At 44.1% G+C, this 22533-nt stretch overlaps 1 protein-coding gene across 4 annotated transcripts in view; it reads left to right on the top strand.

Annotated features, from left to right (window-relative positions):
- Myocd (myocardin) overlaps positions 1-22533 on the top strand; it is a 97455-nt gene that overhangs the window by 30759 nt on the left and 44163 nt on the right. For 3 of the 4 annotated variants that reach the window (XM_021176394.2, XM_029483383.1, XM_029483385.1), the window contains exons 2-5: positions 6314-6379; positions 16332-16387; positions 18029-18104; positions 21376-21537. In XM_021176394.2, coding sequence (XP_021032053.1) covers positions 6314-6379; positions 16332-16387; positions 18029-18104; positions 21376-21537 — 360 coding nt within the window. Of the gene's footprint in view, positions 1-6313; positions 6380-11261; positions 11306-16331; positions 16388-18028; positions 18105-21375; positions 21538-22533 lie in introns of all 4 variants that reach the window. The other variant, XM_029483384.1, reaches the window with a different exon arrangement.

Genomic DNA, 22533 nt, shown 5'->3' with positions numbered 1-22533 from the left:
CACACACACACACACACACACACACAACTTCGTAGTTTCAGAGCATTTACAGAACTTTCAAAACCAAACTCTTCGAGGAAAAATACTTCAAAATAAGGACAATACTTAGAGAAAGCAAAAGAAAAGGGTCGGGATAAAACGATCTTCTATTCAGGAAAACTGAACTTATCTCTCCAACTAGTGTGTTCAAGCCATGAGACTAGCAGCCACCTGTCTTATTCTGTGTGCTAACAGTAACCAGTACCTGCCACTCAGTAAGCAATCAAATACTGTTTTAATTGGTCAGTGCTTTCAGTCTTCATGAGTGGTTAAAAAATAAACCTGCAATTTTGCAAATGGAAATGAACTGTGTCAACTGTTACAATGTTGCATATTGTAACAGATGCAGCGAGTCAACTTTTACTCTGGGCTTTGTTTGAAAGCATCTTTTCTTTATTTACAATACACTTTTATCACTATTTTCTTCCTAGTCTCTCTTTCCTTGGGTTATCTATCCCTATTCCTTTTGGAATTCAACTGAAAGGTTTATGTTGCAGCCTATCCCAAGATGATACCCAAAGTCAGTGCCCTAGCCTTGACCACCGAACTTTCTCAAGCTCTGCAAGTGGCAGTAAGGTGCCTTGTTTATGATTTATACAAGGCTCAAGTTGTCTAAAACTCCAAAACTCAAATTGCCTAAAACTAAACCCATCACATTTTTTTTCAAATTTCTCTATCAATTCTATGATAGCGCTAATGCACATTCTCAGAATTCTTGGTTTTTCAGATTTCTGCATTGGTGCTTTTAAAGTCTGGAGGCCTTTGCTCTGTTTGGGAATCTGATGTGGTCCACATGGCCCATGCCCAAGGGAAAGGCTCCAGTTGCTTCTATCAAGGAACCCCCAAATCCCTACAGGATCTCACAGGACCTCACACTAACTGTCTTTAGACAGAGTAAACTATATTCTCTCCTTCTGCCCACCAACTATTGCTGCTTCCTTTTCTAGATTTTTCTCTTCTGTTTCTAGTCTGTTGTCTTCACTGAACTGAAACCCAGTCAGAATAGCTTAATGTTTAGAGAACTGAAACAGCCTTCGAACATGTTGATCTTAACAAGGAGCACTCAATGCTCTTCTTTGTTAGGTTAAAATCCATGATGTTAAAAGACAAAATATTCGAAACCCAGGGGCCCTACAAGAGCAGGAAGTGCTCTGATTTCCAGTTGCAGGAATGAGTAGAATGTAGAGGTTATCTGATGGATAACTTGGAAAATAATCTATTCATTTAAAATGTATTTACTATTTAACTTAATTGTGGGGTGTGTGTGTGTGTGTGTGTGTGTACCACATGCATGTAGAAGTCATAGGAGGACATCATATCTCCAGAAACTGGAGTTAGAGGTTGTGGGCCACCATATTGTTCTGAGATCCAAACCCAGAGGTCCTACCAGAGCAATAAGTGCTCTTAACTACAAAGCTCTCTCTCCAGCCCCTCAAATAATGTATTCTTATAGCAACATTTGAAAAAAGTCACCATCAAAATGCTATAGGCCTAGAGGTGTTTATCAGTATGCAGAGTGGGTAAAGTTTTGATAATCACTGTGATTTATTTAAAATATATTATTCAGAAATTTGGTGTCTATCAGTTTTGATAAGCTGTAGTTTTTAAGAAATTTGTCCATTTATTTAATTGCTAAAATTATTAGCACAAATCTTTAATGATAGTCTCTTATTATCTTCCTAATGTCTATGATATGTAGTTACATTGCAGTTTTTATTTTTAACATTATAGATCCATTTTACCTGGCTTCCTTTTCTTCACCAGTCTAGACAGAAGTTGGCTGATTTCATTAACCGGTTCTTGGGACCTGCTTTTAGCTTTGCTAGGTTTCTCTGCTATGTATGTGTTTTCTCTTTTAAAGATTTCTGCTTGTCTTGGTCATTGTTCTACTGCCTGGAAGAGAGGCCATGGCTGAGGAAACTCTTCTGTAAGAAAAGCGCTTAATTGTAGGGCTTGCTTACAGTTTCAGAGGATTAGTTAGATCATTGGTACCATAGCAAGGAGCCAGCAAGCAGACAGGGTGCTGAACAGTAGCTGGGAGCTTTACATCTTGATCCACAGGGAAACATGCAGGTGGGGTGGGTGGGAAGGAGAGAGGGAGAAAGACAGAGACAGTTATAGACACACACACAGAGAGAGAGAAAGAGAGAGAGAGAGAGAGAGAGAGAGAGAGAGAGAGAGAGNAGAGAGAGAGAGAGAGAGAGAGAGAGAGAGAGAGAGAGAGAGAGAGAGAGGCAGAGAGAGAGAGAGAGGCAGAGAGGCAGAGACAGAGATGGAAACAGAGAAACAGTGACTGGGTGTGGTGTGGGCTTTTGAAAACCTCCAAGCCCACTCCCAGTGACTCACCTCCTTCAGTAAGGCAGTGCCTCCTATTCCTTCCCAAACAGTGCTAGCAACTGGGGACTGAGCATGCAAATATCTGAGCCCATGGGCCATTTTTATTCAAACCACTACACTCCTTTAATCTCTAATATTATTGTATTATTTGGGGCATCCTCCTTGTTCTATCCTTCTTAAGGTAGAATGGGTAGAATCATAGGTCCCTGACCTCCAGCCCTTCTTCTTTTCCCACATGAGCATATCAAGCTGAGTTTCTCCCCCCCCCAACACACACCCCCCCACCAGACCATGGGGGTTGCTGTTTTCCATAAATTATATCCTCTACTGATTGTTATTCAGATGAAAATACTTTTAATTTTCCTTGTGATCTTCCCCTCCCCCCTTTGGCCTGTGAATTATTTAAGTGTACAGTCAAATGTTTTCCTTTGTATCATATTGCTCCTGACTGCTAGTTAATTCCAGTCTGATCAGAGAGCACACACATTGAGTGAGCTTCAGAGGCTGGTGGGGCTTCTTGCCTAGGATGGCTCTGTGATGTACCACATGCACTTCCAAAGCGTGTCGTGCCGTTCTTGGGAGGAGCTCTGCAACTACATCAAGATGGAAGTCAGCTCAGATAAGCCCACATGCAGTGTTCAACCCCTCTGAGCTGTTGCGGAGTTTTTTAATTTTCATCTAGCATATTCAAATGCCGAGAGACAACACACTCATGTTGCTATGTTCTACTAATGACTGTCTTTTATAATCTTAAAATGCCATATTTAAAAATGTTTTGGTTACATTTCTTTATTTGTTTTGTATGCATGCAGAGAGGGAGGGGTGGGCCCTTTATTTGTCTTGTATGTGCGCGCGTGAAGGTCAGAAGACAATTTGCTGGAGTCTATTCTCTTCCTAGAACCTGCATGATCCATTGACCCTGTTGCTTCCAGCCTGTGTGGAGGTAGCATAGCATGACAGGAATGTGACAGGGGCTGGAGGTAGGAGGAAATCACATCTCAAATAACAGAAAGCAAGAAGAGACAGAAGGGACCAGAGGCCCAAGGTCACAACCCCAGCACCCTGACTTCCTCACTAGGCTCTACTTTCTAACTGCCTACCTCCTCCCAAGCACTCAGGCCACAGACCTGACCTTGGCCCTAGGTCCTTTGTGGGAAGCTCAAGACCCAAAGGAGAACAGAGATTTCCTGCTACAGTGGGTCTACATGGCATCCATGTGCCTCTGGAACCCCACCAGGCAGTGCAGTCTTTCTCTCCTGTCCTGTGTTTTTCAAATGAATAAGAAAGGGGGTAAGTCTGAAACGTTTATCTGGATCACCAGCGCTTTGATATTGTTACTCCTGAATATCTAGGTTTCTTTCCAGCATTAATTTCCATATTCAATTCTTGAAGTGGCTTGAGCTAGTAGCTGATGACAGCTGATGACGTCATTTTCCTTTCTTGGAAATCACTCACTCCACTCCTCTTCCTGCAGGGTGCTTTCTGCTCAGGCTGAGAGCTTCTGGATTTTGTTTTGATCTTCCATCTTCCTGGGGTTCTGATGAGAAGCCTGTGGCTATTCAAGTCGACATTGCCTCCCTAGCTGAGCTGCTCCTCCTTCCTCTCTTCTTCTGCTCATCCTTGGGCACTCTTAATTCCCCAGTCTCAGCTGTTTGGGCTCGCCCCTGAGGATCTGCTCACTTGACCCCACCTGCTTTCCTCCAGTTGGCTGTGCCTCCAAGCTTACTGGGCCCTTGGGTATTTGCTGACCTTTGTTTCTTTGTATGTTGTAGATTGTTGCTCATATTATCCATCCTTTCTCTTATTTCAACATTGCTTCTTTACCTTTATTGAACATGGTTGAAAAAAATCACCCCTTTAAAAGCCTTGTCTGGGAATCCCAACACGAGGATCATCCCCAGATCACCATCTGGGTTTATTTTATGTTGCCTTTTCCACTTAGCATCAGTTAAAATGCCTTGTTTCTTTGTGTATAGAGGAAGCTTAAATGGTTCTCCAAGGACAAGCCATATACTATGTAACCCTGAAGTCTGTCACAATCCTCTGGAAATGCAGTTTTTTTCTGCATTTATTGTAGCAGACAATTAATCCACAGAGAGGCAAGAAGCTGACTCTTGCCCATGTGTGGAGAGTCTGTTCCACTAAAGTCATAGGAATCAGTGGGAAACGGAGGGGGAATGGATGGGAGACGCTCAGGAGCTAGGGCTCCACCACCACCCTCGCTCTTACTGTTCTCTTGCTTAATTTCCCCATCTCCCACTGGCCATCAGCAGCACTTAGCAGGCCACTGCCCCTCATGCCTCTGACCAGAAGTCTGCACTTTGATTTGATTCTGGAGTTTGTTGTCTGTAATTGTCATTTTCTCATGATGGCCACCTTCAAGCCTAAGCCTCCAGAGTAGGAACCTAAAGTCAAGTTGTTTCTCCAAGCTCTGGTACCCTCTGTAATATGCTTAATATTTGCTATTTTTCAGGGTGTGTGTGTGTGTGCATGTGTGCACATGTGTGTGTACATGTCTGTGTGGCATGAGTATACATGTATTATGATGTGTGTGTGCATGTGTATGTGTTTGGTATGTGTGTGTGTGTGTGTGCATTGTGTTATGTGTGTATGGTGTGTGTATGTCTATGTGTGTGCAACATGTATGTACATGTGTGTGTGTGGTATGCGTATGCATGCATGTGTGATGATGATGTGTGTATATGGTGTGTGTGATGTGTGTGAATGCATATATGGTGTATGTGTGTGTATGTGTATGGTGTGTGTATGTCTATGTGTGTGCAACATGTATGTACATGTGTGTGTGTGGTATGCGTATGCATGCATGTGTGATGATGATGTGTGTATATGGTGTGTGTGATGTGTGTGAATGCATATATGGTGTATGTGTGTGTATGTGTATGGTGTGTGTATGTGTGCCTTTTAAATTATTGAGTAATTTTTTATTACTGTTTTAATTGTTTGCATGTTTACTATTGACTTAACTTCTGAATGTTCAACCCAAAACACATCCTTCCTCTCTGTAGGGTATATGTCAGGTATTTGTCACAGTGATGGGAATTTATTCCCAACAACTTAAGCCAAGGACCATAATGGAAAACCAGAATCTTCCTGAGAGAATAGACTATTCATGATGGGAAAGCTGAAATTCCGAAGGCAGAGTTTGTGTGGGGGACAGAGTGGAGGAAATTGTAAATTATCTACTCACACTTTAACAACCCCGTACTACTCAGTGGTGACAGTTGCAAGTATGTGTTTTATGCATAATCTTTGTGTTATGAATATCTAATGCATGGGCATAATATAAGGCTTGGGTAGGTTGTAGTGTTTTTTCCTAAGAGAAGCACAATTGCAATAGCCTTTAAATTTCCATAAGAATTCCAGATTCTCCTAGTGTTAGCATCTAATGGTGGCATTGCTGACAAGCACTCTGCTAAGCTGTATGCATACGTTTATTTTACCAGGCTTTATAGCAACTTGGACAGGTAGGTGTGACTCCTGTAACAAATGGGAAATCTGTAGATACAGGAGATTATGCGTCATGCCCAGGTGCACATCCATTAAGGGGTAGAGATGTGATCTGGGTCCTAACGGGTCTTCACAGCTGATGTTTTCTTTGCTTTGTCTCCCCCTTTTCCATCGTGGGCTTCCACCCAGATAGCATAGAGAGCATAAAGTGCAGTAGAGAGAGGGAAATACCGTGCTGGGGAAATAACAGTCTCTTCAAAGGAGCCCGGGATTCCAGCTTCTGTAGATTCATAGCACCAACAGCATCCTGCTCCTCTCACGCCTCTCTTTGACTGGCACAGATATGAAGTGTACTTCACAATAACCTTCAAAGCTATGTGTTAAACCAGAAGGGCTAGGAAGGTGTGATGAAAACACGTGACCGTATTCCTTCGTGCCCAACTCACAGGCTTGTGCTTCCTTTTCCAAGTCTTACAGTTACGGCTTCAACAGAGAAGGACCCAGGAGCAGCTGGCTAACCAAGGCTTAACACCACGTGAGTACCCGCAGCTCTTCCTCATTTGGTCAGCATTGTGATAGCCAGGAGATAGGAAATGACTACAGATCAATACGCTTAAGTCAGCGCATCTCTCACCCAAGACCCCTCAGAATCTGTTTTTGCCAAAATGTAGACAGTGAATGTTTTGCCCAACTGTCTTTATCTACACAGAGGTTATTCCTAAGATTCCAATATGGTAGATTTACTCTCAGGATAAATTCAGTTTCTGTTGGGCTTCCCTGGCTCTTCTACTTTTGAAATTGGTTCTTCTAGAAGTACCAAGTGCCCTCTCACTCTCTCTCTCTCTCTCTCTCTCTCTCTCTCTCTCTCTCTCTCTCTCCCCTCCCTCTCTCTCTCTCTCTGTGTGTGTGTGTGTGTGTGTGCATGTATTCATCTTTTTTATTTGGGTTCAGCTATTTAAGTCCACCATTATTTGAATATTGTCAACTATTTCCTTTATAGAAGATTCAGTGTAATACTGTTCTAGCATAAGCAGTATATTGAACTACTTCCCCCCCAAAAAAGTGAGTCAAAAGGGGATTATCATTGGTTTTAGGAGATAATTTGAAATTTCTAAAAACTAACACTAAATCTTGGTTATCTAGGAAAGTATATGGAAGGGTACCCTGGCCCCATTAAATTCAAATTCAAATTCTTCTAGGTCCTATTAACTCTCCAAATAAAATTAAAAATCAATATTCATAATGATACCTGCAGAAATTTGGATTGTGGCACAATACTGTCCCACCATGCTTCGGAGTTGAACACATGGGCATCCCGGTTTTATTGTTGACAGACAGCGATTACCACAGATAAATACTAAAGCCTGGAACTGAGAATCTTTAAGCCTTTTGCATCTGCAATTTGAAAGTAGCCTTCTTAATAGCTAAGCCTGCCAATGGCGAACAGCAGGGAGCTTTGGAGCAAAGCTTTTTAGGGTTTTTCCTGCGCACCGAAGGGACAGATGGCCCTGTAGTCTCAATACTGTTTCTGCAACACTGCTCTGCGGGTGACGAAGGCAGCAAATTCATGCCAGGTTTTTTTAGCCTGGTCAGCCCCCCTGAAGTGAGAAAGATGAAAGACAGGGATCTGAGACTGGTCATGGCAGAGAAGTCCAAACTCTCAAAGATCATAGCCTGCATCCTCAGCACTGTCCCCCTTCCCTCCATTTTGCAAGGGCAGATGGAACACGTACACACCTGAACCTTTTAGTCCATTTGAGGTCTCACCACTGACTTAAAAGAAAATCACTGCACATGCCTGAATGCTGAGCCTGGATTTCACAGCTGGCATTTGGATGAAAATACTTTGGGGGTCTGTGGCGTTATATCACAGAATAAGTGAACAGTTACAGGCAAAGACAGAGATGACCCCTGAGATGTAGTGTAAGCCACACCTCTCATGTCGGGTACATAAGTCAAGCATCTCTTCCTGAGGAGGCACAAAACGGAGATGTGATGTTTTCTTCTTAGAAGTTTCCGGCTGAAATAGTGTAGGTATCAACAAAATACTTTTAAAATGTTTGCAGAGAATTTGTGACTAGTCCATTGCATCATCGAGACAATTTCAGGGCAGCTGGGAAGCCCTACAAAGCATGAAACATTGAGTTTGAATCTCAGCCAAATGATAAAAGGTTTATAGTTTGTAGCTACCTCCTCCCAATAAGAGTTTCTAAGGACAGAGCTCCTGATGTAGGAAAGTGTGCAGGTGTCTGGCACACACTGAAGACCCTGTGTGGATGGACCTGTTCCTCTTAGCTTTCCCCAGAAAAAGCCAGATCTCTTCCCCTGATGGTGGGCTCAGACTCAGAATAGGACACTGAGGTACCATGCAGTGCACCAAGGGCACAGCCTAAAGGAAAATGATGGCGAGAAGAGAGGATTCACGAGGCTTGGAGTCTCCGGAATTCAGTCTAATTTAATGTACTGTGTTATTAACTGTGTACAGAGTCCAGGGCCAGGCACAGGGAAGCACACAATATGAGCAAGATGGTCCTTGGAGAGATACAGAATGCTAGGGAAAGGGTGGCAGTAACTGATTCAGTGGGGTCCTACGGTCTGCCACAAGTAGAATTTATTCTATTGTTTTAGGTTTTTGTTTGTTTGTTTGTTTTTAAGAAAGAAGATTGGAAGGGGAGAAAATGGAAAGACAAAAAGCTAACAGTCCTCAAAGATCTGCTAATACTGTGATTTTTTTCCTAAGGTTTTTCAATTTTAAGAAAATCATATACATATTTGCTAGCCAAGACAGTGTTGATGGTTTGTACCCACTTCCTGGGCCTCTCCTCGTCTCTCTCAGAAGCCTCTAGGACTCTTCAGTAGGGCAGTTTTCTTCAGCAGAGGTTTAAAGTACTCATAGTGGTCAAATTCTTATTTCTAGTCAACACTCATAAAGATGAAGTCAAAGGCCTAAAAGAGTTTCCAGATATCCCAGGGCTAATCCAATGTGTCCCAGGTCCCTCTTATCTTAACTTGCAAGACTTTTAGTATATATAAAATTAGATTATTTGTAAAACCTCACCTTGTCTGTGATGCAAAATAACTTTAACTCTCTCTGAAAGCTTTACAACTTACTATAAATTGTCTACACACATAACAAATGGCCAAGTTAGTGGGGTGTTCTAAATTGTCACATACAAGGTTAAGGGGAGCACCTGCCATGCTTTGGCAGAATGTCTTCTGGGGTTTTGGTTGGTTGGTTGGAATTGTTGTTGTTTGTTTGTTTGTTGTTGATGTTGTTTTGTTGTTTTGTTTGTTTGGTTGGTTGGTTGGTTGGTTGCTTTTGTTTGTTTGGTTTTTGTTTTTACATTTGGTAGTCTCCGGAGTCTGGCCACTACAGAAATGCCCAACCCTTTCTTAATATGGCAGAGTCGAGGTCAGAACCTGTGATGTCCGGTGCCTGCACATACTAGGCCCCCACACAAACCCTTTTCCTCACATGTCTAAGAGAAATCACTTTACATTTGTAAGAACTTAAGTCATTGTGTCCAAAATATTCAAGTAGAAAGCTGAAGTATAGCTCATGACATAGCAGCCACTTCTCACACACACACAAAAAAAGACCCCGGCCCCTGTCCCAAGTACTGTGAAGACTCTCTGGGAAAAGTTAAGGATGATTCATGGTCCCAATGAGATATGTTGCTGTGAGACCAACTATGAATGACAAACTCCACCACCTAGCCTCTGTCTCTGTCAGATCCCACTTTTTCTCAAAGTGATGATTAAACTCTACGGTTTCTCCTCTCTGACCCCAATGAGCTGAGATGTACCTTCCAGTTTTTGAGCCCACCTAGCCCAACAGGACTCAATGCCCTTCCTCCTTTTCATGGCCATGCACTGGGCAGTCAGGCTTTGAGGTCACTGCTGAGTAACAAACAATCCACACCAATAGCAACAACATGGGTTTTTTTGGTTTTTTGGTTTTTTGGGGTTTTTTTTGTTTGTTTTTTGGTTTGTTTGTTTTCCAATCCCTCAAGTCACTTTAAAAGGCATCCACTTTGTCCCTGTTTGTATGAGTTTAGGTTTCTCGCTCTTCTGGTGCATTGAGTGAAATTAAACATACCAACTTTTGAATAAAAGTGAAGGCAGATGTCTTCTTAGGCTGATATAGACCCTTAGAAGAACTTAAGTAATGAGAAAGGTGTTCTTTGGCTCCGACTGGGAGGCTGAGCCACACCCTAAGTTGGCTTTCAGAGTGAGTTGTGAAGCGCATACTTTCCAACAGCCATGAACTCAAAGCTTTATTATTTAGACTTATCTCACAATGAACTGCCTGATTCTCCATGGAAGCTTAGGTTTGGAAAGATGTCTTCACTGGCCTGATGCTCAAGAGCAGGGTCCCTATTTCCTTGGAAACATCAAAGGAGAGTGGTACTCATCGTTTTCACATCCATTTCCTCCCGATACTTCTCACCCTGAGCATCACTCGCCCATGGCTGATACTCTTGTATTTTTAAACATTTTATTATTCCTTTGGTGGTTGCATCAAGAGTTTTGTTTGTAATCACTTTCCCTCTTCCAACTCTTCCCAGAAACACCCCAGCTTCCCTAGCCAACTTCTTGTTGTTTCATTTAAACCCATAAAGACCAATTTGTGATGTTCACACATTCTTGGATGGGTAGGCTTCCAGCGGAGCATTTCTGACTTACCAAGGGGCTACAGTCTTAGAGAAAACCATCTCCCCGTCTCCTATCAGCTGGCAGTTGTCAATCATTTCAGTGCTAGATATGGAATTTCATGCTCTACTCCCATCTCTGTGCTAGGATTTGGTCTGGCTTGGGTTTGCTCCAGTCTGATTCAATGGCTTCAGTGGCTCCATCTCATTCTGACCCCTTCCAAATCCCTCGGATAAAAGATTCTCAGCCTTCAGAATTAGATACATTAAAATGTCCCTAGATCTATGAGTATCTATTAGGAGTAAGGCTATAGGTAGGGCATACGCATGGGAATCAGGCACAGTTTCTGAGTCAATGGACTTGCAGTCTATAGGGAGCTCCAAACAGCCCTCATTCAACTGTTTCTATTGATAACATGGGGAAACTGTAGAACCCAGAATGAGTGTGAGTACCTGGGGATTTGAAGGAGGAACCTGAATGTTCCCTCTTTCTCTGTTACTAAGGAGCATCTATTGGGAGCAAGCTCAGCGAGTACAGAATACAGCTGTCTTCCTGGAATGGAAGAGAAGAGGAAAGGAACTGGAATGGGTTTTAGAGGACCTGGGGACCAAAGAGTTCATTCTGTGTCCACAGTTTCAGATAAAGCCATCTCTGCCTTGAGTGGGGTTTCTGGGCAGCTTAAGTCCAGTGATCTGATCAATGTAAATGAATTTCAAGGTACAAGGAGCTGTCTATGAATGGTGCTGCCTTTATTTGTTTTGCAGACTAATCCAAGCTACATCAGCCACATACTTACTGCAAAGCCTTGGTAAACCCCTGAACTCTGTGGCACTCCTGAATAGCCAGAAGAATGATGGGCCCTCCCCACACCCACTCCCCTTGCAGATTCACCATAGTTTTGAGACATCCACTGGATAGAGTCTCTGCCTTTTCTCAGTGCATCAGCTGACTTGGCTTCTCCCTCCACACCACCTACCACACACTACTGGCTGCCTGAGCAGAACACGGCACAAGGGGATTAATCTGTCTGCCTCTTCCTTTCTCCCTAACATCTCTCTACCCTCCCAGAACTAGGGAAAGGTACCCTGAACTCTCATGCCAAGCTGGACCAATTCTGACTTCTCTTTTGTCTTTTACCTCTCCTTCAATTTTCCAGTTGCCTGTTTCTTAAAAAGTAGAAAACCAGTCTACTTAGAGACTGACTTTGAATTTGTTTTTATATCCAGTAGGGAAGAAATTCCAAAGTATTTCATGTTGGGTCAGACTCTATACATGTATAAGCCAGATATTAAATGCCCCCAGCTACACTGAGCAAAGATAGTTTTCAAACACTTAAGACTAAAATTTGGGCACAGAATAAGCAATTTATTACCAAGTGTCCCCCCCCCAAGAGAGATATAGAAATAGAGATAGAGAGATAGATAGAGATGGCAGATAGTTAGTTGATAGAAAAATAATTTCCAAGTTATCATCCACATGTAGCCTGTGACCTGATTGCTCAGGGGAGCATCCTCAAGGTCCTTTCAAAGCAAAGCAGAGTGAGCAAACACTTTGAAGTCCATTTTGTAAGTGGGAAGCCAAAGGTGCAAAAAAAAATCTACTGGATTAGTCCAAGGTTAAACTAACGAGGAGACGCTTCAGTTAAATAGTTCCTAAATTCTCAGGTGCCCAGGATACCTTTAATCATACAGCATTGTGAGTCTCATGTTTGAAATAACTGTCTCTTCCCCAAGGAGAACTCTCCAGTAAAGGGCTGGAGATTGGTTCAGCAGCTAAGAGGCACTGGGCTACTCTTCCAGAGGACCTAGGTTCAATTCCCAGCACCCATATGATAGTGCACAATCCTCTGTAACTCCAGTTCCAGGGAATCTAATGCCCTTTTCTGGCCTCTACAAGCACCAGGCATACACATGGTGCACAGGCATATATCCAGGCAAAACATCCATACACATAAAATTTAAAAACCCTAATAAATATTATTAATTCATATCTCTAATTTCAAGTAATAAATGAGCAAATGCTTTTTCACAGGAGCTAGCATTTTTATACATTGCTATGACTCCAGGCAGCAATGACCTGAGAGGCGGTGTTATTCACCTGAGCATCCTTTCTAGGGGTGGACTCTGCCTCTTCCTTCATTTTTTTTTTTAACAGTACTGAAAATCAGCCCCTGACAATCCCCATCCAGCGCTTCTCTTCAGAGCTCACTGCTTCGTTGAGACCTTCCATAGGAGGTTGTACTGGCCTTACAAGCTTCACCGATGTTCTTAAACCTGGGCATCCACACCATGTGGGGGATTTGTTCAAATCCATGTTTCTATGCTTCACCCCTAGAATTGTACAGGCTGTGGTTCAGAGGTAGGAGGGCTGGAACGTTTCTAACAGTCTCCCAAATGATGCTGGTAATTGCTAGTCCCAGGGCCTGCACATAGAACTGAGGCGCAACCCAATGTAGCCCTTGGCATCATCTGCCTCTTTCTCTATTCAGTGGAGTAATATAAAGTACTAGGAGTTTTCCTTGGGCCTGGTTTTGAGAAATTCCCTAGAGGAGAGTTAGCCACTTGCCTACTGGACTGTCAATCAACACCAGAGCCCCGCCCTGTGCAAAACAGCCCTCCTCAGTCTGGAAATGAGTTCTCAGAATCCCGGGCCTCTTTTTTCTTCATTGCATCTCTTTGGAGGCCTGAAGTCAGAGTGGAACAGAAAGACTGCAGGAGGCCTGTTCTTATCTAGGCGAATGTTTATCCACACAGCTGACCCAAATTAGCTGGAGCTGTAGGGACAGAAATAGGAATGGCCTGCGACTAAGGCTGAGGCGAGAACGTGAATTCCCCTGCGAGGAGCGATTAATCTTCCTCCAGGGGGAACAAGTCAGATGTGTGGCTGACTGGATTTATAGTCGAATTCTAATTTGAAATCACATGGACTTATTTTTTTAATTTAGAAACCCAAATTCCTTTTCCATCTTAAATGTCAGTGTCCTTTAAATACGAAATTTTGCCATTTGATACTCCCTGGGCTGGCAGGAGAAGTGGTCCTTTGTGTATTTAAAAAAAAAAAATCAACCGAGGGAGGCATTATGGCTTTTGGAGGCCTGCAGGGGAAATGGCTAGAGCCCACATTCTCTGGAGTCACAAAGAAGGCGAACCCCGACCCCAGAGCCACCGCAGGGGAGCTTTCCACAATGTGACCTCAAGCCGGTGCCCCATAGCACACCCACCCCCCATGGCAAACTCAGAGGAGAGCATCTATTGATGGGGGCAGCATGCAGACCTCTTTGTATTCTTCCCAGGACCTCAAGCATAGCTTTCTACCCTATGGTAGAAGGCTCCGGAAAATTTTCCCAGTTCCAAACATCAGAGAACTAAACTGTGTCAGTCACTCCACCAGAGAGGTAGCAACACGTGTTGCTTTGTAAAGCCAAACCAGGAAATGGCAGTGCTTTTCAAGGAAGTGACAATCTCTCCAAGTGAGACCTGAAGAATCTCAAGGATGCAGAGTCAGGAAATTCCCTCTCAGGTCTCAAACCCAATTAGAACCAACTGAGCAGACCAGCAAGAAGGCACAGTGACTACAGGCATTTTCTTCACAAATCTGACAACATGGGTCTAATGCCCAGAGCTCACACAATGGTGGAGAGAGACAGCTGACCCCACAATGTTGCCTTCTGACTTCCACACTTGTGCCTCAGGATACGTGCCTCCACGGGCATGGAATACATACAAATGCACACACGATAGTAACAAAATGAATTTAAAAAACAAAACAAAACACATTTTGCTTAGAATGTGGGTGATATCAGAAGGCTGCCATGCTGTGCCCTTTAGGGAACCCCTCCAGGAAAAACAACTTATTGTTCCTGATTATTTAGTGAAGATGATTTCAGAATCAGTTCCTTTACTGCCGATGAAAGTCACTTAGCCATGTCTAACATGGCATGCTTAACTCCATGAACACCAGTTGAGAGGACAGAGGTAAAGGCCTATGGGTGCAGAGCTTACCCATTACAGGGACCTAAGTAGACCTTGTGACCTGGCAGCCTGGTGGGGGAGAACCTCTCCAGACATGGCCAGCGTAAATGTCCAGGGATCAAATGTGAGAAAAGGCAAGACTCCCTCGCAAAGGTACCTAGATTCCTGTCAAAGAAAATGCATCAACCACAGCAGTGATACACATTTGTTTCTCAGAATCACTTGGCTGGGAAAAGGTGAGGAAGAGATGGGTGCCTACAATAAAGTATGGCAAGGAGGCCCACTTACAACTGAAACTGACAAACAGAAGCTAGATAGTCAATGTCCAGGCCACGGTGGAATGCTATAGTCAGCTAAGTTTTCATTCCCTTTCCACTGAGAAAAAGCCTCTAGCTCCAAATCAAAGTGAGAAGAAATAATATCAACAAAATTGGGTACAAAGCAGCCACCAGGGACAATTTGGGCATGACTTTTTACCAGCATTGTTAATGTGGGAGTGAGGCAGAGAGGTTGATAGAGCGTGCTTCGTTAACATAGAACGTACTGTAACCAAGCACCACGATGGTACCTACCAGGTCATGTCAGCTTGACCTCCACCAGGTCGCAGAGGAGCTGGGCTTCATTTCATGCAGTCTTCAGGGCTGAATGTGCAGTTATGGGTACAGACACCCGTGCACACATGCATGCACGTGCACACACACACACATACACAGTCATGCGCGCACACACACACACACACACACACACACACACACACACTGACCTTGCCAGGAAACTAATTCAAGATTTTGAAGACAGCTTTCTTGCCTGTGGTGTAAGAGTAGACACTTGCTAGAGTATTTGTAGAATCTGGCTATTATCATAAACATATCCAGACTTACAATTGATGTTAAAAGAAAAAAAAAAAACCCAATGCAATTCTGTTCAACCTCTTCACTTGCAATGAAACCTGATTGTCCATGGCTCCCAACTGAGATGGTTCCCCTGGAAGCCAACATAAAATGCAGGCTCGTGTGGAAGAATGTTCTGCACTTTTGCTACACTGGGTTTATGGGAACATAGTGAAGAGGGGCTTCAAGGAAAGATGGGAGGGCACAGAGGAAGGAGTAGACATGCTAACCAGCGCAGGCTGTCAGTTCTGTGCTGCTCTTTGCTGCTAGGCATGATTGTCAGGGAGGCCTGTGTCCACGGACAGAGAATAGTTGGGACACCATGCCTGGAAAAAGACAAGGGAATCAGAAGACCTAGGACCTAACTCTGTGCCCCTGGAGAAGTCAATCCATTTTTGTGCACCTGGGTTTCCACACTTCGTTTAGGGTTGGGATTAGAGTTCACGGTTTCCATGGAACCTTCCAGTCCTCCTATCTGAATCTCTGCATCTCACTCAATACCCTCCTTGGACTAGCTGCTCCTGGTCAACTACACCCTATATCAAAAGTACAGTCTCTGCCTCCAGTGTGCCCCATGCACCCCAGACTACAACCATCCACCAAGCTTTTAGAACTAAGGGTACAGTAAAGTCAACGAGGATGTGAGTTACCTCACTTCCTGTCCCCTGTAAGCTAGTGGTAGAGTATCCTCCACCCGGGTTCCTCAGAACTTGGCATGGCCTGCCTACACCACTTCTCCTGTCGCAACGCCTGCCTCTGCTGCTCCTCCTGGATTAGGCTTGAGTTCTGCCTTCCTCTGTCTCTTGTGGCTTCTCGGCAGCTGTGACCTCCAGGCCTTTCCTCTTTGTTGCTTGTGGCCTGATGGGGGCCCTCACGTCCAGACTGTGCATAGCTCAGCAAGCACACAGCCACCCTGCAATACTGACCGTGCCTTCAGCCAGCCTCTGCTCACCTCTTTATCTTTCTGTTGCAGCACTGAAAGGTCCAACTGAATTCCATGACCCGAGAAAACAATTGGATAGTGCCAAGGTAAGTTTTGCAAACTGCCTTTTCTGAAAGCAGGCGACAGGCTGTTGGTATGAACACTAAAACTTAGGCTTCAGTGTGTACAACGAGCTCCAAATGGCCACATTCCTGTCCTCACACCAATATGGACTCTCATTCCCATGACGCCTGTGAAAATGACATCTAACACGTGAGCTTTCATGAAGACTGACAGTTGTCACCTTAAGAAAAAAAAAACAGTTTTTTTTAACCATTTATATCAGAGAACAATCACCAAAGATATAAGGTTGAGGTTACTTTTCCAGTTCTGCCTTCCAGCTCCATGCTCTCAGATATAAGACTCAGATTCAAAATATATTTACAAATACATATTGGCCATATAGCTAGGCTCTTCTCTGACTAGAATCATAACTTAGGGTAATCCACTTATTTTAACCTACATTCTGCCACATGACTGGTTACCTGTGCTCAGGTACCACTTGGCTACCTATCTCCTTACATCTTCCCGTTACATCTTCTTGGGTGCATCTTCCCACATCTGGCTCCATCCCAGAATACTTTCTCTCCCAGGATGTCCTACCATCTATTTCCTGCTTAAGCCATAGGCCATAGACTTTTTAATTGACAGATGATACATCCATACGATACACAAGCTATTCTCTCTGCAATACACTAGAGGTCAAAACATCCTTAAGAAGAGAAGGAAAGGCAGTCTTCTCACTATTTTTCAGTATAGTCCTTCTTAGCAGAAGTCAGGTTTTCATAAGTGTGTGCCATAGGAAGCTGAAGGCTGGGGGTGGGGTTTATTTGGGCAACACAAAGGATTGATGTTCATTAATTTTCTCATTTAGGCAACAGGTTGTTTTGTTGTTGGTTTTTTTATTTTGTTTTTTGTTTGTTTGTTTGTTTGTTTTTTCACGTCAAGGGCAAGTTGACAGACTCATTAGGCACCTTTATAATAAATAGGTTTCTATACCTGATGTTCTCAGCGATAGAAACATGATGTAGCAGCCGTCTGCACCTCCAGAGAGATGGGGAAAGACATCTTGCCTGTTAGTTGCAGCTGTGTAGCCTGGCTGTGGAGAGATGGGAAGAGCAAGATTTTGCAGTTCTTCCAGGTTGCTTGTGAGTGGCTGTGGTGCCTAGCGCTGCAGAGTACTGAACAACAGACAGACTCCTCAGTACTAGGAGAGCATGAATAGGGAGAGGGAAGAACCTGGACTTAGGAATTCACAGCCTCTCATCCCTTTTAGACAGCTCCTCTGTGACAATGTGATGTGGCAAACCATCCCTCCCCAGGTTCCTTCCAAAGCCTGAATTTGCAGGTTTAACACTTGGCCACATCAGAGGGAACAGGCAAGGGCTGTGTGAATTCAGATCGGAGAGCGTGTTTATAATATTTCATCTCTGACCTTGGTTGCTTTTGAGATTATTTTAAGAGGCAATATGATCAATTATAGCAAAACATCTCTAGAATGCCTTTGTATTTATAGTCATTGACTTGGGACCAGGCTTTTTAGCCCTCTGCTGTTCTTTCCCATACTAAGATTCTGTGTTTCTTTGCAAAAACCATTTGTCATTCAAAGAGTACAACTTTCCTTTTGAGAGAAAATGAGACTTTTTGAAAGTTTAAACTAGGTGACTCTCTGTGTATTTGCTCTTCAGACTGAAGATTCCCTGAGGCGCAAGGGCAGAAACAGGTCCGACCGTGCCAGCCTGGTTAATATGCACATTCTCCAAGGTAAGGCTGTGTAAACCATAAACTAAGAGATACCTGCCTAGTGGGAGGCCATTTTTGTAGTTTCCTGTCTCTGTACTTGCTACGCCCCTTTAAAAACCTCCCCTAAGCCCGGCAGTGGACACACACCTTTAATCCTGGCACTTGGGACACAGAGTCAGATGGATCTCTGATTTTGAGGCCACCCTGGTGAGTTTCAGGATAGCCAGGGCTACACAGAGAAACCCTGGCTCAAACACACACACACACACACACACAAAGACAAAGCAAAAGCACCACCACCACCAACAACAAAAAGCCTCTCCAAAAATAAATTAATGAAATAAAATAAAAATCTTTCTAAAACATACACGCACACGCACATGCATATGCACACGCATGCACACACCCGAGCTTCTCACTAGGCTATTTTGAGCAATCCTCCAGTCATTCTCAACCATGAGGAAGACACACATTTATTTCAGATTTGGGCTCCAGACTCACCTGGGCCATTCTGACCTGACTCTAAGGCAGTGGTTCTCAAACTTCCAATGCTGTGACCATGTAGTACAGTTCCTCATGCTGTGGTGACCCCCAACCATAAAGTTACTTCATTGCTACTCCATAACTGTAATTTTGCTACTGTTATGTATTGTAATGGAAATATCTGACATGCAGGATATCTGACCCCCACAGGTTGAGGAGCACTGCTCAAAGGCCAGGTGATTCCACTGTGATCTCACTGTGCACATATAGAGTGTCCTCTGTAGACACAAAGGGTATCATCTAGCTGTCCCTATAGTCATTGAGTTGCAGTTTGATTCTGCCCTGTGCCCTAGAGTGTAGGAAATAAGGATCTCAGACAAGTCAATGCTGATCCACGATGTTCTACCCTGGGTGCTGTGACCCTGTTCGTGAAAGGGAAACAAAGCAAATGCCTAGTTGTCACCATCACCGGACACCCGAGGGAAGGAGATGCCATTCCTGCAGTAGGAATCCTCCAACCCCTGGGGTCCAGCTTCAGAGATGTTCAGCTTCTGTTCTGACATTTTCTGTGAAGTATTTACTCAGTGAGAAAGTACTGTGCTGGTGGCGGCTGGCTGACTTTGTGGGTGCAGAGATGAATAAGACATGGGTTTCTAACCTTAGAGAACTCCCCAGGGTAACAGAGGAGGTGGGCACGAGCATCAGCATCCAGAACCCAGCAGAAGAGAGAAAGTGCATGGTATTCTGAAAATACAGGGGAGGCCAGGGAAGGGAGACATCTGGCTCAGAATAACCTGGGAAAGGGAAAGCAAGGACCGTGGATAGGAAGCATGGAGCAAGCCCAGGAAGAAGGAAGGACATTTAAGGTGGAGGTGCAGTGTGCACCCAGCAGCAGTGTGCTCTCTCCAGAATGCAGATTTCCTTCCAAGACGGCATTCCAGCTTTACAGGGCAGGAAAGGCCCTGAAATGGGGTAGAAGTTGTGAGTCTTTCCCCATTGGTCAGCATGCTCTCTGACTCTCCTAGCTTACTGGCTTTTCTCCAGCCATGGAATTCAGTGAGACACTGTAAGACAGAAAGTAGATGGCACAGAACCCAGAGGAAAGGCTGTCAAGAGTTCTAAGGGCTCTCAGGCATACGTGACAGAATTCTTGCCTTCTTCACGGTGACATCTATGAAGACGCTGGGAACCAGGGCTGTGTCAGCACCAAATTACAGCTATACAAATAGCCCAAGAAATGCCATTTCAAATGAGATACAGGCCTTCCGATGGTCAAGTTAGCAAATAAAAATAAATGTTACACACAACCAGAATGCATGAGATGCAGGCATTTGTGCTCTACTGGGACGGTGCTGCTGAGTCATTGTTGCTGCGGTGCAGTTTGGCAGAGTGTGTCAAACTCCTTGGTAAAGGTTGGTAGACAGTGGTGTTTAGCAGAGAGTTATTGGGAGGGGAAACTTTGAAACTGGTAAAATGTCCAGCAATAGGCGATCCCCCAAGTCAATTGGGGATCCTCTGCTGAGTGTGATATCACATAGCAACCAGAGCAAGTGCTCGGAGGGATAATGACTTAATGAGAAAAAGCTTAGAGGATGTTTAGTCAAAACAGCAGGAAAGAAAACAGTTTTTATAGACAAATTCTGGGAAGTCAAACTAAACATGTTAATATGTGCGTTTGTGGTCCAGTTCTGGGAAGAAAAAGTATAGATCTCACAATAAAAACAAATAACTCAGAAAAACTGACGCCTCGCAGGCAGCTCCCAGCTTGGTTCATTTTCTCATTGCCTACCCTTGGCATTTATGGTACTGGGGTGCACAGAGGTGCTATAGTCAAGAAAGCCTAGGAGGGTGGGGTGTAGATCAGCAATGCAGTGTTTGCCTGACTTTAAAGGACTTTAAAGGACTTGTTTCTTTCGTCATTATCAGTCGTATCAGGTGCTCAGCCACAGCAGCCCTTCATTCTGGAACTTGTCTCTTCCATGGACAGAAGAAATTCCAGTCTTCCAGACAGAAATTAGGAATTAGCTCCCAGGAGTCCGAGAGTAACAAAGACCCACTAAGATGCAAATGACCTCTTTCTCTGTGTCTCTGTCTTGATCTGTCTCTCTGTCTGTCTCTGTCTGTCTCTATCTGTCTGTCTCTGTCTGTTTCTCTCTGTCTCTCTCTCTCTCTCCCTCAATTCAGGTGGGGACAGGAAATTGGAAACTTATTGCAAAGGTGGGCATAGTATGCCCCAAGGGCAGAAGGGATCAGGAGTTGACTCTAAGGATCAGAATGAAAAGATACTTGTCCAGAAAAGAAGTAGATCCAACTTCAAAGACATTGGGGGGGGGGGTGGCTTTTACAACAGATCTGAGCATTTGCCTCTTAGTATCACCATCATGACAAATCTAAAACCCCTAGATGGTTATACACTCCCCCTACACTAACTATTACCAGGAGATCTTGTTTACTGCAAACCCAGCCTGTGCCAGTTGCTCTCAAAAGTCAGGAACCTAAGGTCAAAGAAGCCACAGGGACCCATGGACTGCTTGCTTACAAAATTGCCAAATTGCATTTTTTTTTTTAAACAAATCCTCTCAAGGCAAGTTTCTCCAGTTTTCCTGTGCGTCTTCATTTGCCTTTATTTGGAAGTGTCTGCTCTCTGGTGCTAATCCCTGTGAAGTGATGATGCTCACATTGAAAAATTATCAAAATGGTAGAGCATGGTGTGACACAGTGTTTTCTAACCAGCAGCCAAAAAACCAAACCGAACAAAAATGACATCGGATTCTAAAAGGGAGGGATCCTGTCTGTTTCAACCTTGCAGCCTCCACGGCAGAAAGGTCCATTCCAACTGCTCAGATGAAGCTCAAAAGAGCCCGCCTTGCAGATGACCTCAATGTGAAGATTGCTCTCCGCCCAGGGCCCTTGGAACTGGTGGAGAAGAACATTCTGCCTATGGATTCTTCCGTGAAAGAGGCTATAAAAGGTAGTTTGGGTTGGGGGAAGGGAGGCATGCTGTCCCACACTTGTGAACCCCAGAGCAGCCACAGCTCTGACAATCCGGGGACTTTGTTCTGAGCATCTCACTGGAAGACCCATATAACACGGGTTGCTCCCCAAGCAGATATCCCACACTCAGAGGTCCACTGCTGTCTTCTGCTTCCTGTTATAGAGGCAGGAGGGCAGGGGGGAGAGGAAAGGAGTCAGCAATGATGGCTCACACCTATAAACCCAGCACTTGAAAGGCTGAGACAGGAGGATTACCATGATGACAAGGCCAGCCTGGGATCTATAGTCAGTTCTAGGCCAATCTGGGCTTCAAGTCTGATCTACAAACCAAATTAATTAATGAGTGAAATGTGTTGTGTAGAGTACCACCTGGTACAATGCAAATAGCTATTTGGCGGTAGAGATGGAGATGACAGCATCCAGGCTTTCTCAGGCAAAGCTCACATTAAGATCCATGTGAAACTGACAATCCTCAGGCCAAACACTCAGAGACAAGACGGTACACTCACCGATGAGTCCCCTCAAAAAAGACCTTAGCTCATTCCTTAAACCGTTTGACCAACTGACCTCAGGTGGATCTGAGCAGCCTGCAAGTACAGAGTTCATGTAAGAGATGCTCTAAGTTGGGCTTGGGTAAGTAGAGGAGAGTGGAGAGAGGAGACAGACATTCCCATAGGCAAATCACCTTTTCTTTTTCAGTTAGACCCGCAGGCAGCTCCTCAGAACACTTAGAAGGTATTATTTACAAACAGATGTTTAAGAGTTTCAATATGTTATCAGAAGTACGTACCAGGACATCTTACTCTAACTCTATTTATTCTGATTACCCTTGAGTCGGTCTACACCTTGGTCTTAGCCATCTATGCAGAGACAGTGTGGATGCTGTCTAAGGAGTGTGTAACTGTGGAAATATGAACTCCAGGAGAGTCACTGGCAACTCCTCCAATGCCCATTAGACACCTCCCAGTGACTG

Source organism: Mus caroli, chromosome 11, assembly GCF_900094665.2.
Source record: "Mus caroli chromosome 11, CAROLI_EIJ_v1.1, whole genome shotgun sequence".
NCBI classification, from domain to species: Eukaryota; Metazoa; Chordata; class Mammalia; order Rodentia; family Muridae; genus Mus; species Mus caroli.
This window is presented reverse-complemented; position numbering and strand designations above follow the sequence as displayed.